Source organism: Haliotis rubra, unplaced genomic scaffold (genome assembly GCF_003918875.1).
Source record: "Haliotis rubra isolate DU_JTF1 unplaced genomic scaffold, ASM391887v1 Scf520, whole genome shotgun sequence".
Classification (NCBI taxonomy): Eukaryota; Metazoa; Mollusca; class Gastropoda; order Lepetellida; family Haliotidae; genus Haliotis; species Haliotis rubra.
In genome coordinates this window covers 437,254-455,413 of record NW_025767214.1, presented here as the reverse complement: position 1 = coordinate 455,413, position 18,160 = coordinate 437,254, and the positions used below count along the sequence as shown (strand labels likewise).

At 42.3% G+C, this 18,160-nt stretch overlaps 1 protein-coding gene and 1 long non-coding RNA gene across 2 annotated transcripts in view; one reads left to right on the top strand and one right to left on the bottom strand.

Moving 5' to 3' along the window:
* Positions 1-4,132: 4,132 nt before the first annotated feature.
* On the bottom strand, positions 4,133-16,527 carry LOC124252651. The gene is made up of 3 exons (XR_006891994.1): positions 16,422-16,527; positions 15,426-15,430; positions 4,133-4,144 (listed from the first exon to the last, which is right to left on the bottom strand). It is a non-coding gene; the product is annotated as an uncharacterized LOC124252651 (long non-coding RNA).
* The window catches only part of LOC124252648 (sodium- and chloride-dependent glycine transporter 2-like), a 23,146-nt gene continuing 13,823 nt past the window's right edge, over positions 8,838-18,160 (top strand). The window contains exons 1-2 of the mRNA XM_046686311.1: positions 8,838-8,944; positions 16,097-16,217. Of these exons, the coding sequence (XP_046542267.1) occupies positions 8,933-8,944; positions 16,097-16,217 (133 nt within the window). The 5' untranslated portion in view covers positions 8,838-8,932. The remainder of the gene's footprint in view (positions 8,945-16,096; positions 16,218-18,160) is intronic.

Genomic DNA, 18,160 nt, shown 5'->3' with positions numbered 1-18,160 from the left:
GGACACCCGGAGGATGAGAGCACCCGGGGTCAACTCTGATTTTCAGTCGTCCTTTCACGTAATATTTCTAGGTTTGTGAGAACCTGCCCCTGCCCGTGGGTTCCACACAGTGGTAAATGTCTGAGACCTGCTTTCCTTCCACGTCAGGTGTTAAACCCAATTCACGCACTCACACATAAGTCGGCTGACAGGACTCCCTGCCTTTAGTAATGACATGATCGTTTTGGTCTGGTAGCCAAGTGGTTAAAGCTTGAGTATTGCTAAATATTGCTTCTAACAGCGGTTTAATCCCGTGTCACTCGCTAACTAAGTCCCAAGTCACGAAAGGAGACACACGTTTACTCAAATGCCATTTGTGGTGTCCAGGAACTCGCGTTATGTAACAGGAATATTGCTAAAGCCTTACTCACTTACTCCCTCAGCTGATTTAGCATATGTATACACAAGGAACGTTGCAACCATAACTTATATTAGCTCACTCTCTTACCAAACAAATATATGTTGGTAAAACATAAGAGAACTACATATGTAAGACAGATACGTCACTGTGTATAATATGCCAGTGTGTAAGACGTAATTCCGTGGTGGTATGTGGTGCTGTGCATAGAGCTCAGCTCACAATCAGTTGAAGTTAAGCAACGTTGGGCGCGGAGAGTTCTTGGGAGGGTGCCGTGTTTGGCAGCTTGACTCCTCAGAGTTTCTTGGAGTTTAGTCCTGACCCACAAGGAAACACATGTGATACACATCGTCTCACCTTAGGCAAATTAAAAATTGCCTCTGTTCACCCGGCAGAAAATAGGTACACTGCGGGATATGACATGTGACTCTTAATCTTCATGCGCCTCACCGGCAGCTTGGGTTATCCAGAGTAATAATGACCTGATTGTGTCATTTGAGCAGGATGTGAAGCCTGGAAAGGCGCGTTATAAATATTCAGCATTATTATTATCTATTAAGATGTGATTCACTCGAATAATTTACTAATTGCAATGCATTTAAGCAATTCCAGCAATTCTGCAAGATAAATATAACAACCAAAAATGAACTTATTAAAATGCTATCATTTTGAGACACTGGGTGATAAATTGCAACATTAAAAATTTAGAATTTGTCATCACATTTAAACCAGTAAACAGATTTTTCAGTAAGTTTGAAAAAGGACTGCAATATTGGGAAAGGTGGAAACTTCAGTCATTTCATACATTGACTTTAAGATTCGTATATCAAATGTATCGAGTCATGATTGCAACGCAGGGTGTTGACAAGTTTGTTTCCAGGTGTGTTGACGGATGTATTGAGGTCATGCTGACAGCATGACTATGTGGAAATTCATGAAAGGGAAACATATGAATCATGGTGACCGTTCTGGTGACCTCATAAAACTGTACTTGGGGCCGACTATTTGAGATGTATTCTTGGTTATCAATAGCGTCTGACTGGCGTATAGACAAGTAACAGAGCACAACAACCATCGAAGCGGAGACATATTAACCCCACCCATAACTTAGCTGCACTGCAACAACGTTTAATAAATGAAACCATAAGACATGCGAAGTATATAATCTTTGCACAAGGTATAAACATTTCATGCAAAGATACATTGAGGAGAACCGTGATCAACCTAGGTGTTCAGTAGACAAATCGCGTGGGGACATCGGGTCTTCCGTAGACACATCGCGGGACGACACAAGGTCTTCTGTAGACACATCGCGGGACGACACAAGGTCTTCGGTAGACACATCGCGGGACGACACAAGGTCTTCGGTAGACACATCGTGGGACGACACAAGGTCTTCGGTAGACACATCGCGGGACGACACAAGGTCTTCGGTAGACACATCGCGGGACCACACAAGGTCTTCGGTAGACACATCACGGGACAACACAAGGTCTTCGGTAGACACATCGTGGGACGACACAAGGTCTTCGGTAGACACATCAAGGGACAACACAAGGTCTTCGGTAGACACATCGTGGGACGACACAAGGTCTTCGGTAGACACATCGCGGGACGACACAAGGTCTTCGGTAGACACATCGCGGGACCACACAAGGTCTTCGGTAGACACATCACGGGACAACACAAGGTCTTCGGTAGACACATCGTGGGACGACACAAGGTCTTCGGTGGGACAACACAAGGTCTTCGGTAGACACATCGCGGGACGACACAAGGTCTTCGGTAGACACATCACGGGACAACACAAGGTCTTCGGTAGACACATCGCGGGACGACACAAGGTCTTCCGTAGACACATCGCGGGACGACACAAGGTCTTCGGTAGACACATCGCGGGACGACACAAGGTCTTCCGTAGACACATCGCGGGACGACACAAGGTCTTCGGTAGACACATCGCGGGACGACACAAGGTCTTCGGTAGACACATCGCGGGACGACACTACGTGTGGTGATAACACGGTTTTGTTACTGACCACTCGTGTGACAGCACCAGATATTACATGGGTACCTTAGCAATATTGAACATCAGTCCTGCAGAGAATACTTTCTTAGACCTGACATGCAATATAAAATATGACGACTTTCATACCTTTCAGCATCATGAATATGCATAAAGTTTGTGGTTGACATTTATGTCTGTAGATCAAAAGACATAACACGAGCAGCTCAACGCATGGATGCCCGTCAGATGTAGGCAGTCACGAAACAAGATACGTGTACAATGTTTTTGTGAATTGAGGACATGTCTCGTGGAAATACAATCATTAAGCAATTTGTAGAGTCTATATACGCATCTCCAGGGTCATACTTGGGCTCCATCAGTAGATTAAAAACGACAACGCCAAACAATAATCAGCCGAAACTGTTTCCTATAACGAAAACAAACTTTGTAGCGATCGGTGTTCATGAAAGTATACGTATGTCGTCCTCTACCGGCAACCCCCATCTTTAGATAAAAACATCAACTGAAGTAATAATAAACATATCGGGAACATTTAGTGAAATATAATCTTTAAACTTTGTTCAGAACATACATGCACCTCGATGACTCCTACTGACTACAACTTTTACGTGCTCTAATGTAAGATATCTGAGGATTTCCGGTTCACGTACGCGTGTACCAGTATGTGTGTGTGTCTCCAAAACACCGTGTCCAACAATACATAGGACATCAATGACAATCGCAACAAGAGAACCCTACATACAGAAGCCATTGTATATGCATCATTCATGCGATGACCCAAAGTCTTCATTAATTATTATTTGTATATTTTTCCAATAATTGTCGCCAACACGGAAACACATTAGTACATGTATATATGTATTTATATGCACTGTACACATAATTTGATCTCCATGTTATTGCAGACCTTAAATTATCTTTGTATATATGACAAGCCACAAACGACAATAGCAAATGATTGCTCATTTTCAATAGCTTTACAATGTAAGCGATAATTTTCTGGTATTGGAAGCTTGTGAAGCTATTGTAATAACAGACTAAAAACTTCGCAAAACACATTTTAAGTACTTAACAGCCCCATGGTCCCTAGTGTAGTGATCTACCTTCAGTTGCTGTTGATCTACAACCCCATGGTCCCTAGTGTAGTGATCTACCTTCAGTTGCTGTTGATCTACAGCCCCATGGTCCCTAGTGTAGTGATCTACCTTCAGTTGCTGTTGATCTACAGCCCCATGGTCCCTAGTGTAGTGATCTACCTTCAGTTGCTGTTGATCTACAGCCCCATGGTCCCTAGTGTAGTGATCTACCTTCAGTTGCTGTTGATCTACAGCCCCATGGTCCCTAGTGTAGTGATCTACCTTCAGTTGCTGTTGATCTACAGCCCCATTGTCCCTAGGGTAGTGATCTACCTTCAGTTGCTGTTGATCTACAGCCCCATTGTCCCTAGTGTAGTGATCTACCTTCAGTTGCTGTTGATCTACAGCCCCATGGTCCCTAGTGTAGTGATCTACCTTCAGTTGCTGTTGATCTACAGCCCGTTTATAAGTTTATATTGTTCTCTGTAATAACATCTTTTCTTGTGATAACATGCTAGTTTTAACTTAATTTCTGTGATACTCTTGTAGTTTTACTGTCGATTGACGACAGATTTTGTATGTTTAAATGATCTTGATATTTGATCTATACATTGTTCTCGTCACGATATGACTGAAATATTGCTGATGTGACGCTAAATATTGTCACTCATTCATCAATGAACACTTGGTGTTTTAATGGTACACTACAGTTGTTCACAAACATCTTGTGTTATTGTAACTCTGATTCTAGTACCTGGTGGTATGATATTTATGCTTAAATTGAAACACTGCAGCTAAGTTATAGGCATTAATCTTAAAACTGGCTATGGTCGGGTGAATGAACATGTCATACTGCACACCTTTCTTTCAGTCTCCTGTACTGAACATAACATGTAACGTATAGTCTACCCGTTGGAATACATTACGATTATTAGTCAATCATTGTCTCTTAATAAATGAATGAATGAATGAATGAATGAATGAATATACATGTACCGGCATAATACATATATGGTTACACAGAGAGAGAGAGAGAGAGAGAGAGAGAGAGAGAGAGAGAGAGAGAGAGAGAGAGAGAGAGAGAGAGAGAGAGAGAGAGAGAGAGAGAGAGAGAGAGAGAGAGAGAGAGAGAACACACACACAGACAGACACACACACACAGACACACACACAGACAGACAGACACACACACACACACACACACACACAGGTATATTCCTCAAACTTAATGCAAGACATCTGTAGTAGGCTCGGATTATTCATTCTCATTACTCAACACGTAACAGTTAGGTAAAACGGACAAAGAGTGTATTCCTTAAACTACTGTATAGCTACATTCATCTGCGTGTACCACGAATACCATCTATGGTACACAACAGAACATGTCCTCATAGTCAACAAAAGCGAAAGTTCACTAGAACCAACGCATTCACATAATTCATACTTTATAAAGACTTATTCTTTGAAAGCATGTTTCAATGTTATGTGTGTGTTCATTACAGAAACTGGTGCGTGACAGGACCCACACTCGTGACTTTCTTTTTGAAATATTTACACTTCAGTGAGAGCGCCCCCACACACCATTCCAGTCCTCTGTGCTGTCAGAGTATACAATAGATGCTGAGCCTGTTTAGAAATAAATTCCTATAAATAGCATGGGAAGCCTCTGCTCCACATTGACCGCTTTCTCCAATGTCTAACCGACTGACCGACTGATATACTGACAGTCATCAGCTCTTTACACTGGATACCCTTATAAGCAGTGTTTGCCCTTAACCCTAAAAAACTGCAGGCCCTAAGGACCCAGAATCATAAAAAGTTTTGGGTCCTGATCAGAATGTGTAGGCCCTATATTTTAGCTACAATATAAGTAATTCCAAGCAAACCAAAAATGTGACAACTAACAAACTGAGTTAAAGAGTTTAATTTAGAAATTTAACCTAGAAATTACTGAGTGATATTTTCTGAAAAATAATACTCTTAGTTATTGGGAATGAACAAACTGTTGGCCATATGGACCTGCAGAAAACAAAAGCTGTGGGTCCGAGTAGTTTTCAGTCGGTTTCGGGCCTAAGGACCGACGTTAATTTCGAACGCTTTATTCTATATACTAGTAAACGAGTACCTCCACCTAAACAAATGTATTATCAATAACCGTTTCATGTACTATGAATGCATAAAACATACTAATATACACATGGAAATAAATATAAAAGTATTTTGACCCCAATACAGTCATGTATATTCATGTAATAATTAGGAGATAAACCTACTGTGTGGGAAAATCAGAGGTATATAACGAAATTATATAATAACCGAACGCGTAGCGTAATTTTAAATGAACAATTTAGAGCTATTATAATTTCGTTATATACCTCTGATTTTCCCACACAGTAGGTTTATCTCCATTCTACCATGACAATATGATGAACAATTTCAGGCGGAGCTCTTTCTTTGGTTACGAGTCAATACGTGAAGCGGCCTCGCATTCCAATCTCAAGTGCATCGCCCGAAACGGGGCGATTGGTGGCAAACCGTCAATGACTAACAAACTCCAGATTCAGTAATAACAAATCACGTTTTGTTTTTTCAATGCATCAATCACCAATCATTAACTGATAAGTTGGAAAACATATATCAAATAAGTTTAAAAAGCTTGGTTCACATTTGAAAATGCCACTGTAGACCCTTTCCCCACCAGAATAATGGCAGCAACCTCATGGCCTTGACCTTTTCTCGGAAGTCATTGTTTACATTTACGTGCAAATTTGGAAAGATGCGACAGGAGAGCCTCTGACAGTTTGCGCACGGTTAACCTGATTGTATGACTGAGATAGTCTTTGATATCTAATTACTGGTACTGGTACAAAATTCAAGAGTAGAGGCGCTTTTGCTGTAACGAGAAGTCCGGGTTGTACCGAATTTAGATACTGTTGAATTTTGCGCCCTGTCAACTTGACGATTTCACGCACCTAGAGCTACGTCTGCGTGCGACAGCTGTGGTGACTCTTACACACTCATGTGTGTACTTTGTGCTCAAATTCGATTCTACGGATATTATTTTCTACTTTTTGGAAAGTGTTTTGTGACCTAGTGGCTTCAAAGTGTAGTGAATTCAAATTGAATCGGATTCGCTGGCATGTTCGCGAGTCTGTTGACAAAGAGTCAGATTTGTGGTGATATTTCCGAAAGGATGGATCAGGACATGAGGGTGTACCTCTGGCATAAACACGGTAAGGTAATTAATTATACTTTAATAGACTACTTTAGATCAAGCAGTGTAATGGATAAGAGGGATCATGACTAAGCTAAATAACTTTTTCAACGATATTATACTTTTAGAAACAGAACGGTTTGCAGATTCTGTAATTGTGTTTTACTACCGCTAAATTTGAAACATTACAAATTTCAAAATATCATTTTGTTTGAATTGATAACCCAACTGTTTATTTATGTGGACGGAAGGCATTAAAATTTCTTCGGCGTTCGATGTTAAGCATCCTCCGTTACCGGATCAAGATCAGTGGCGATATCGTTGACGAAAGCTGATAATATATTTAACATGGAAATTATGTAGCAGTCTATTGCTGGATCTATTCTGACATACCATAGAATCAACGTAAACATATTTGTTTTTGCTGAATTTTTATTCGGAAAGCAGACGATGTTTTGATCTTGGAAAGCAGACGATGTTTTGATCTTGTTCGACTGAATATTTGTTTCCATACTTTCGAAGTACTTTTGTATGTATAAACACCTATTGGCTGTGATTTACGCAAGTAGTGAGTCGAGCCCGTCATCGCTAAATCCATCTTTAAAGACATATGTGTAATTTCCGACAGCAAAATCGCCGTAATTTATCGATGCATCGGTAGGTTGTTTGGTGTCCGCCATGTTGGTGGGCAGACAAAAATAGTGCATTACCGTAAACTATGTATGATTGCGCTCGGAAAATCAGAGACCTGTATAACGTGATTATATACCTCTGAATGACTTTAATTAACCAATCACAATCCAGTGTTTACTGAAGTCATGGTAGAATAATGTTTGGTTGTATGATTGTTTTGTTCTTTACAATGAATTTAGATATTCACGCGATACAATCACATCGCGTGCAATACGTGAACTTATCATTAAGCAAATATCAAGTTTCAGAAAGACTGTTCGAGCTGCGAGGTTGATAACCTGGCAAATCATTTATTTCGTTGTTGAAATGGCAAGTGATTGGTATGTGGAATGCAGGCATGTCATTGAGGGCAATGTCAAGAGATGCTATTTGTGATGCATTGCCTGTCAGCCGATTGGCCAGAACACATCAGCAAACTAACGACGTTCAGGACCGTCAGTGTTCAGGTCGACCACGAGTAATAAGTCCTAGGGGGGATTCAGTCCTTCACAGAATCACAAAGACTTCATCCGTTCAAGTTTTTGATACTTACGTGACTTCTTGGAGATTTCATGCCCGAATTTCGAAAATGACGTCCTACGACCAAAGTTATTAGCACTATGTCATGAGTCTAAGTTTTGTCGTGTTTATTTATCTGGATAAACTATAATATTTCGTTCTTTTTGTGTTTAGGTTCGCTACAAATATTACGCGGGGATCAATTCATCCAGATAGTAGGTTGAATTGAGGTTCAAATAAGTTTCTTTTGCTATGGTTAATGGTACCATGTTGAAAAATATGGATGTTGCGATACTATATTCTTTGTGTATATATTGACCTCAGGGTGACCACCTAGTTAGCTGGACCATCTTGTTTCTGTAGACGTGTGGTAATTGCTTCAAATATGGATGATCACGTACCTACATGTCATAACCCTGTAATAGTATTGTTGAACATGAAGCACTTTTATCACGCAAAGTAAGGGGTAATTAATACGACTTGACTATTGTAATAGATGCCTTTATAGGATGTTGCTGGTTTTATCGTGTTGCACAATTGTTTCAGTTTCGCAATCGGAATCTATATTGGTAGATAGTCTGAACCTTTGTTCTCTTGCCTCAAGCAATCATCGCTTGTTTCAGAGTTTCTTAAAAGTACACTGTCACTCAAGCTCGCTGCTGAAAAACCTTACCTCTTTCATATGGTGCAGCCATACAATGGACTTCGCTTTTAATAGCTATTTCTTATGATTATTTCGCTATTATTCAAGTGACAATATGGCCTAAGATAGGGTATCGAACGCATGTCGATAGCAAGCTATAAAGCTTTCCCACATGACGGCCTTCATTTATGAATATACACATTTCCAAATCATCGTCCAATAGGTACCCAATCCACGACCCGTGATCCAGGCAAGGACCACTGAAGCGTAGACACACACCTGCGTCGGCGCACCTCTCCAACCACTCTGGTTCCCGTTGTAGACGGAGCAGGACGGATTTTACTTACACGCTGTGAAGGGAGGATCGTTCCAGGATCCCAAAATGGCTGGAGAGGTGGGTCAATTTGTTAGCAATGTTTATTTGATGAAATATATTAAAATAGGAACATTTGGAAAATATAGCTAATTAAATAAAAATAAATAAAATATTGAATTTGGGGTTGCTTAAGAATCATCCATTTTTGTTTAAAAACAAACTACTCTAAAGATAAGAAGGAATTAGGGTTTACTACATATTTAATCAACTTTATCTTTTTATTTATTGTGAAATGTTAAATCAAATTCCGAACCATCGCATTGACGGAATAACCTTCGCTTTAACTATTCACTAAATTTAAAAGATACATTACATTAAAAATAATAAAGAAATAATTTCACATTTACATAAACTTCGAATCTATCAGTGTAGTCGAAAAGAAAATGTTGACAGTTATCATATTATAATTACAGTATTTTTCTTCTGGAATCTGGTTGGAGGTATATATACATGTCCACAATCACACTTTCCTTCTCCGGACACTCAGACAGAGAATGGTGAACTGGTTTACGGACAAATTCGATGCTATTTAGAATCTGACTGTAGCGCTCGGTACAGTTGTAACATATATCGTTTGCGCATATCAAATGACAGGCCACATAGTTACGATCTTTCGCTAGCTAAACGACCTATTAAATGACTAACAAGACGTTGTCTTTGGCCATTCAGAAAGCAATCAGCTGAAGCATAACGACCCCTTAGTTTCCAAACTATGGCTCCATATTAGGAATGTACTCAGAAAACTATTGGAATAAAATTCCGGATTCAAAATTTGAAAACGGAACAGAGGAAAATTCCATAATATCTGACAGGAGGCCGTGAATGAGTGGCGCTACTTCACACGCCGATGGAAAGTTTTCGTTTCAAATGTGTATCTTTTGAAACGAGAGACGATGTCCAGCTTTCAAAGTAAGCCGTTTAGTCGCTGACTGTTGCGAATGTCCCTTGTTAACCTTTCGTCAGTCTTACACCTTCACGACGTCTGTAGCGACGCTACCGTTGGCGGATGACGTCGTGTTGACCTGTAATGGGATGTCCGCGGGTTTCGCTTTTAATTCGGCGATATCACAAATATTTGTTTGCTTTTCCAGATATGTTGTATCAAGTCTTTTAAGGGTTAATGTTCTACTCTTCGGTTTGCTGTGGAGCTATTTAGCTATGATGTGTTTTATTGTGTGTTTTTATAATATTCTAAAGACCTTTATGCCGACGGTTCGTTAAGCCTGTTATTATTGAAGGTAGTCAAACATCTCTCTCATGAACCATCTCGAGGCATGGTTAGATACACACATAAAGGAAACTGTAGATCGAGAACTAATCACTGGAAGAAGTTACTCGAGGTCTCAAAGAAATTCTCTTTCTACAAACGCAAGTCTTATGTTGCTAGTCAAACCTTACACCACGCTAAAATAGTACTGTCATATGAACGTCTTTGTGAGAGAGGCGCTTGGAATGAACGCTTGGCGTGGAAGGTTGTTGATTTGTTTTTAATCACCATGCGCAGGGCATGGAAAACCTCCCTCTTTGAAATGGAAATGAACCTACATATTGCCTCCACATCAAGGCAATAACATGGGTATATGTTTGTCGACATATCGTGCATTCATTCGCTGGTTGGAGACGCACGGAAACTGGAAGCACGCCAAATAGCGTTTGCCTTTTGTACAGATGTTGTCGTTTATGGTGTCACTAGTGTTGCCTTCTCACGAGATTCATTTACCTGACAGGCTCAATGGTTCAAGGAGGTTCGGTCACAATCAACGGTGGTAGTCAAAATATAAATTTTGTTTGGGGAACATTCTTTATGTAGAACGGAGCCGTCTCGATTTAAGATTTAATGGCTATGAGAACATGGATCACATAAGAAATACAGAAATATATTTTTTAATATCTTATTTTGTTAACATAATTCTGTTTACAACAAGAACACAGGAACCTCATTACGTTGTTTACCGGAGAATACATCGAGCTTCCTTGATTCATCACTGTAAATGTATTGTTGCACATTCCAGCCATCCCAGCACACAAAGATCAAACCCATGATTCACGTAGATAATTTTATTAAAAAATTAACCCACCTGAGCATGAGGCATTATCTACAATTTCTGTACCTGGATTTGCTGTTGGCTACAGTCACAGTCGAAAACACACATTATTTCTATTCACAATAACTGTCCTGTCATGCTCCCTTTATAAGGATTTTTAAAATGTTACTTTTTAAAACGTTTTATTATGTCATCGGTTAAACAGATACAACTTTATGAATAATTATAATTACTGGTTGTCCTTTGTTGAGTGGATTTATGATAGTCAGACTCTGAATCGAACATTTCATGACATTCTCAAACCTTCCTGCCCGGTGGCACTTGCCTTATTGCTTGAACAAAACATCAAACAAACCGAGTATGTTGTACCCAGTGGGCCTTGTCGTATTGCTTGTACAGACATGTGTTGTACCTGGTGGGCCTGGTCTTATTGCTTGTACAGAGATCAGGAAACTGAGTGTGTTGTACCTGGCGGGCCTGGTCTTATTGCTTGTACAGACATCAGGGAAACTGAGTGTGTTGTACCTGGTGGGCCTGGTCTTATTGATTGTACAGACATCAGGGAAACTGAGTGTGTTGTACCTGGTGGGCCTGGTCGTATTGCTTGTACAGACATCAGGAAACTGAGTGTGTTGTACCTGGTGGGCCTGGTCTTATTGCTTGTACAGACATCAGGAAACTGAGTGTGTTGTACCTGGTGGGCCTGGTCGTATTGCTTGTACAGACATGTGTTGTACCTGGTGGGCCATGCCTTATTGCTTGTACAGACACCAGGGAAACTGAGTGTGTTGTACCCAGTGGGCCTGGTCTTATTGCTTGTACAGACATCAGGGAAACTGAGTGTGTTGTACCTGGTGGGCCTGGTCGTATTGCTTGTACAGACATGTGTTGTACCTGGTGGGCCATGCCTTATTGCTTGTACAGACACCAGGGAAACTGAGTGTGTTGTACCCAGTGGGCCTGGTCTTATTGCTTGTACAGACATGTGTTGTACCCAGTGGGCCTGGTCTCATTGCTTGTACAGTCATCAGGGAAACTGAGTGTGTTGTACCCAGTGGGCCTGGTCTTATTGCTTGTACAGTCATCAGGAAACTGAGTGTGTTGTACCCAGTGGGCCTGGTCTTATTGCTTGTACAGACATGTGTTGTACCCAGTGGGCCATGCCTTATTGCTTGTACAGACATGTGTTGTACTCAGTGGGCCATGCCTTTTTGCTTGTACAGACATGTGTTGTACCTGGTGGGCCATGCCTTATTGCTTCTACAGACATGTGTTGTACCCAGTGGGCCATGCCTTATTGCTTGCACAGACATGTGTTGTACCTAGTGGGCCATGCCTTATTGATTGCACAGACATGTGTTGTACCTGGTGGGCCATGCCTTATTGCTTGTACAGACATGTGTTGTACCCAGTGGGCCATGCCTTATTGCTTACACAGACATATGTTGTGCCCAGTGGGCCATGCCTTATTGCTTGCACAGACATGTGTTGTACCTAGTGGGCCATGCCTTATTGCTTGTATAGACATGTGTTGTATCTGGTGGGCCATGCCTTATTGCTTGCACAGACATGTGTTGTACTCAGTGGGCCATGCCCTATTGCTTGTACAGACATATGTTGTACCTGGTGGGCCATGCCTTATTGCTTGTAAAGACGTGTTGTACCTGGTGGGCCATGCCTTATTGCTTGTACAGACATGTGTTGTCCCTGCTGGGCCATGCCTTATTGCTTGTACAGACATGTGTTGTCCCTGGTGGGCCATGCCTTATTGCTTGTACAGACATGTGTTGTACCTGGTGGGCCATGCCTTATTGCTTGTACAGACATGTGTTGTACCTGGTGGGCCATGCCTTATTGCTTGTACAGACATGTGTTGTACCTGGTGGGCCATGCCTTATTGCTTGTACAGACATGTGTTGTACCCAGTGGGCCGTGCCTTATTGCTTGCACAGACATGTGTTGTACCCAGTGGGCCATGCCTTATTGCTTGCACAGACACATTTTGCTTGTACAGACATGTGTTGTCCCTGGTGGGCCATGCGTTATTGCTTGTACAGACATGTATTGCCCCTGGTGGGCCATGCGTTATTGCTTGTACAGACATGTGTTGTCCCTGGTGGGCCATGCCTTATTGCTTGTACAGACATGTGTTGTACCCAGTGGACCATGCCTTATTGCTTGTAAAGACATGTGTTGTACCTGGTGGGCCATGCCTTATTGCTTGTACAGACATGTGTTTTACCTGGTGGGCCATGCCTTATTGCTTGTACAGACATGTGTTGCCCCTGGTGGGCCATGCGTTATTGCTTGTACAGACATGTGTTGTCCCTGGTGGGCCATGCCTTATTGCTTGTACAGACATGTGTTGTACCTGGTGGGCCATGCCTTATTGCTTGTAAAGACATGTGTTGTACCTGGTGGGCCATGCCTTATTGCTTGTACAGACATGTGTTGTACCTAGTGGGCCATGCGTTATTGGTTGTACAGACATGTGTTTGTACCTGGTGGGCCATGCCTTATTGCTTTGTACAGGTGGGCCATGCCTTATTGCTTGCACAGACATGTGTTGTATCTGGTGGGCCATGCCTTATTGCTTGTACAGACATGTGTTGTACCTGGTGGGCCATGCCTTATTGCTTGTACAGACATGTGTTGTACCTGGTGGGCCATGCCTTATTGCTTGTACAGACATGTGTTGTACCTGGTGGGCCATGCCTTATTGCTTGTACAGACATGTGTTGTACCTGGTGGCTTGTACAGACATGTGTTGTACCTGGTGGGCCATGCCTTATTGCTTGTACAGACATGTGTTGTACCTGGTGGGCCATGCCTTATTGCTTGTACAGACATGTGTTGTACCCAGTGGGCCATGCCTTATTGCTTACACAGACATATGTTGTGCCCAGTGGGCCATGCCTTATTGCTTATACAGACATGTGTTGTACCGAGTGGGCCATGCCTTATTGCTTGTATAGACATGTGTTGTATCTGGTGGGCCATGCCTTATTGCTTGCACAGACATGGGTTGTACTCAGTGGGCCATGCCCTATTGCTTGTACAGACATATGTTGTACCTGGTGGGCCATGCCTTATTGCTTGTAAAGACGTGTTGTACCCAGTGGGCCATGCCTTATTGCTTGTACAGACATGTGTTGTCCCTGGTGGGCCATGCCTTATTGCTTGTACAGACATGTGTTGTCCCTGGTGGGCCATGCCTTATTGCTTGTACAGACATGTGTTGTACCTGGTGGGCCATGCCTTATTGCTTGTACAGACATGTGTTGTACCTGGTGGCCATGCCTTATTGCTTGTACAGACATGTGTTGTACCTGGTGGGCCATGCCTTATTGCTTGTACAGACATGTGTTGTACCCAGTGGGCCGTGCCTTATTGCTTGCACAGACACATGTTGTACTCAGTGGGCCATGCCTTATTGCTTGCACAGACACATTTTGCTTTGGCTTGTACAGACATGTGTTGTCCCTGGTGGGCCATGCGTTATTGCTTGTACAGACATGTATTGCCCCTGGTGGGCCATGCGTTATTGCTTGTACAGACATGTGTTGTCCCTGGTGGGCCATGCCTTATTGCTTGTACAGACATGTGTTGTACCCAGTGGGCCATGCCTTATTGCTTGTAAAGACATGTGTTGTACCTGGTGGGCCATGCCTTATTGCTTGTACAGACATGTGTTGTACCCAGTGGACCATGCCTTATTGCTTGTACAGACATGTGTTGTACCCAGCTGGCCATGCCTTATTGCTTGTACAGACATGTGTTGTACCTGGTGGGCCATGCCTTATTGCTTGTACAGACATGTGTTGTACCTGGTGGGCCATGCCTTATTGCTTGTACAGACATGTGTTGTACCTGGTGGGCCATGCCTTATTGCTTGTACAGACATGTGTTGTACCTGGTGGGCCATGCATTATTGCTTGTACAGACACCAGGGAAACTGTACTGTATCCGGTGGGCCTGGTCTTATTGGCCAGGGGAACTTAGGGAAGTTGTGTGTGTACGTGTGTGTTTGTGTGGGTATATGGGTGTGCGCGTTCGTGCACGCAAGTTGTCTGTGTGTCAGTGTGTGGGTGTGCGTATGCGTATGCGCATGTATACCATCACATATGACTTGCATCCAATGCTTGAAGAAACTTCTATCATAGACTAAGGCGGTGGATTAGCCTAGTGGTTAAAGCGTTCCTCCGTCACGCCGAAGACCCGGGTTCGATTCCCCACATGGGTACCATGTGTGAAGCCATTTCTGGTGTTCTTTGCCATGATATTGCTGGAATATTGGTAAACGCGGCGTAAAACTAAACTCACCCACCCACTCTTTCATAGACTGAAGCTGTAGCTCATATTTCCCGAGAATGAACAATCAATATATCTTGAGTAATCCCTCTTAGACAGCTGAGATATCAGACACTCCATGGCCATTTACCCTGTGTAATAACTCCACCTAGTGGAATCAAAACCTTAGATCGGAAGCTACCCTAGAAACAAAACAGTCAGGCTTGAGACCATGTTCAGAAAACGTGAGCATGAACAGGGTTCTTCCAAATACACATCACTCTTACATCTGTCAAAGCGACTGATTCAATACAGCCATTGTCCGAATAAACATGTAATCTCAAAGGCTAATTACCAGCCATGACATCGATATGTCTGTATCGCTTAATTGTCATTATTCAAATCATACTGTCAGTCAGTCTATGTCCCGACTTCTTGTGTTGGTACGGAGGCGAGCAAGATGGCCGCTCGTGGGAAACACCCTGAGGGGTGGTGGGGATAAGGATTGGACTGGACTGCAGTAAAGTGCCACATTAGTCCCTGTTCGAGAAACTGAGCATGTCAAGGTCAAACACTTAGGTTTCATTGTAATCTACTGAGGTCGTATAGGCAAGTCCCTCCCTCCTCACTCCTTCCAACTCCTCCTCTCCTCTCACTCTCCATCCATTCCTCTCCCTCACTCACTCACTCACTCACTTCACTCACTCATCACTCACTCACTCACTCACACTCACCTCACTCACTCACCACTCACTCACTCACTCACCCACTCACTCACTCACTCACTCACTCACTCACTCACTCACTCACTCACTCATCCTGTTTCTGTTGCCAGGAGACACAAGAGCGCGGCAACTGGAGCCGGAAGATGGACTTCATGCTGTCCTGTATCGGGTTCGCTGTCGGTCTCGGCAATGTGTGGAGGTTCCCGTATCTGTGCTACAGAAATGGAGGAGGTAGGTGTGGTATCCGATCCACTGCTACATGTTTCAATCCTTGGTTTGACATAACTACACCTGTTATTGTAGGTTTCACCGATGTGATAGAGGTGCGAAAGTTGTCATGGTTTTCATCCCCCATCAAATTGTCAAACGCTGATTTGACAGAACTGTTCAAACCAGCCTCGTTTTCAGCTCTGTAACCAACACTAGTTTGCATACTAGGGCTGGGAGGGGTAACTCGGATACCCGGGACGGTTGGGTAATGAGTTGGACCCGGTTACCCGTCTCAATACCCGGACCCCTTATGATCATGTGACTAATAGATTAGACATGTTATTCTTTGATGATAAAAAACAGGTTGTATTGTCTTTGAAGATTAAAACATAATTTAGTCACCTGTTTTGAATATAATGAATGGTTAACATATTAAAACATTTTACCCTCCGAGCTGAAGAATATATTGCCATTTCTTACAAATTTGATGTCAGGAATTAACAAAACGGGTATCAGGGTAGGGTAGGGTAAGAGGGGGTGGAGTAGCCGGGTAGAGAAATTGGACCCGTCCCAGCCCTAAAACCGCTGATGTCGACAAAACCGGACTACGTACATAAGTCCAAAGCTGATACGTCCTGTGTAAAAACGGTTCACCACTGAAGGCGGCAGCTACCTGGGTCAAACATTGTACGACATTCTGATAGTCACTCGTTCATAGAATTCCACAGAAATGAACTGAAGCCTCCATAAACTGGTACAGATCCACAGTATATCGATTTTCGTAACACCAACCTACATGCCTACATGTTTGAGACATGGTGAAAGCTAACAGATCCATGTTTGATGTCAAACATTTAGAGTGATGAACGATGGTGTGCAAGCACACGGGTGAGTTAGAGGATAGTGACGAATACCTGGCAGAGAATCAGTCAAACATGAACTAGATTCTCATCAACACCTTTACGAGTACTTCGTGAAGAAGTTACAGTGTGCACTGGTGCGTGGAACAAAGCCACCATTGTTAAGATGTTTTTCACATTTGCAGTGGGCAAATGGATCCATTATCTGTAAATCTTCCCTAAACGTTTTCTGTGTCGTTTTAAGTGTCGAATTCACCATGGGGCCAAGGTAATAAAATAAAAGTACAGATAGGATTCGATGGAGGACAGTCGGTCTAGATATATAAAATATGTAGCAACCCATCTTCAGTGGTCTGAGGACTAAACCGTGGCAGACAATATATAAGCCATGAATCATTGGATAACGGCAAGTGTATTGTAGTGTATATCAATGTAGGATATCTACACTAAGATAAGGCTCCCCATGTAGGATATATACATGAAGATGACTCTCCCCTTTTAGGATATTTGCACTAAGATCGCATTTTCCGAGATGATATTGTCCACGCAGGATATATAAAAATAGATGATATTGCAGGATATATACACCGAGATGATATTGGAGGATGTATACACTGACATGACAATGCAAGATATATACACCGAGATGATATGGTCTATGCAGGATATATAAACGGAGATGACATTGCAGGATAAATACACCGAGATGATATTGCAGGATATATAAACTGACATGACATTGCAGGATATATACACCGAGATGACATGATCTATGCAGGATATATAAACGGAGATGACATTGCAGGATATATACACCGAGATGATATGGTCTATGCAGGATATATAAACGGGGATGACATTGCAGGATATATACACCGAGATGATATTGCAGGATGTATAAACTGACATGACAATGCAAGATATATACACCGAGATGACATGGTCTATGCAGGATATATAAACGTAGATGATATTGCAGGATATATACACCGAGATGATATTGCAGGATATATAAACTGACATGACAATGCATGATATATACAACGATATGATATGGTCTATGCAGGATATATATACGGAGATGATATTGCAGGATATATACAC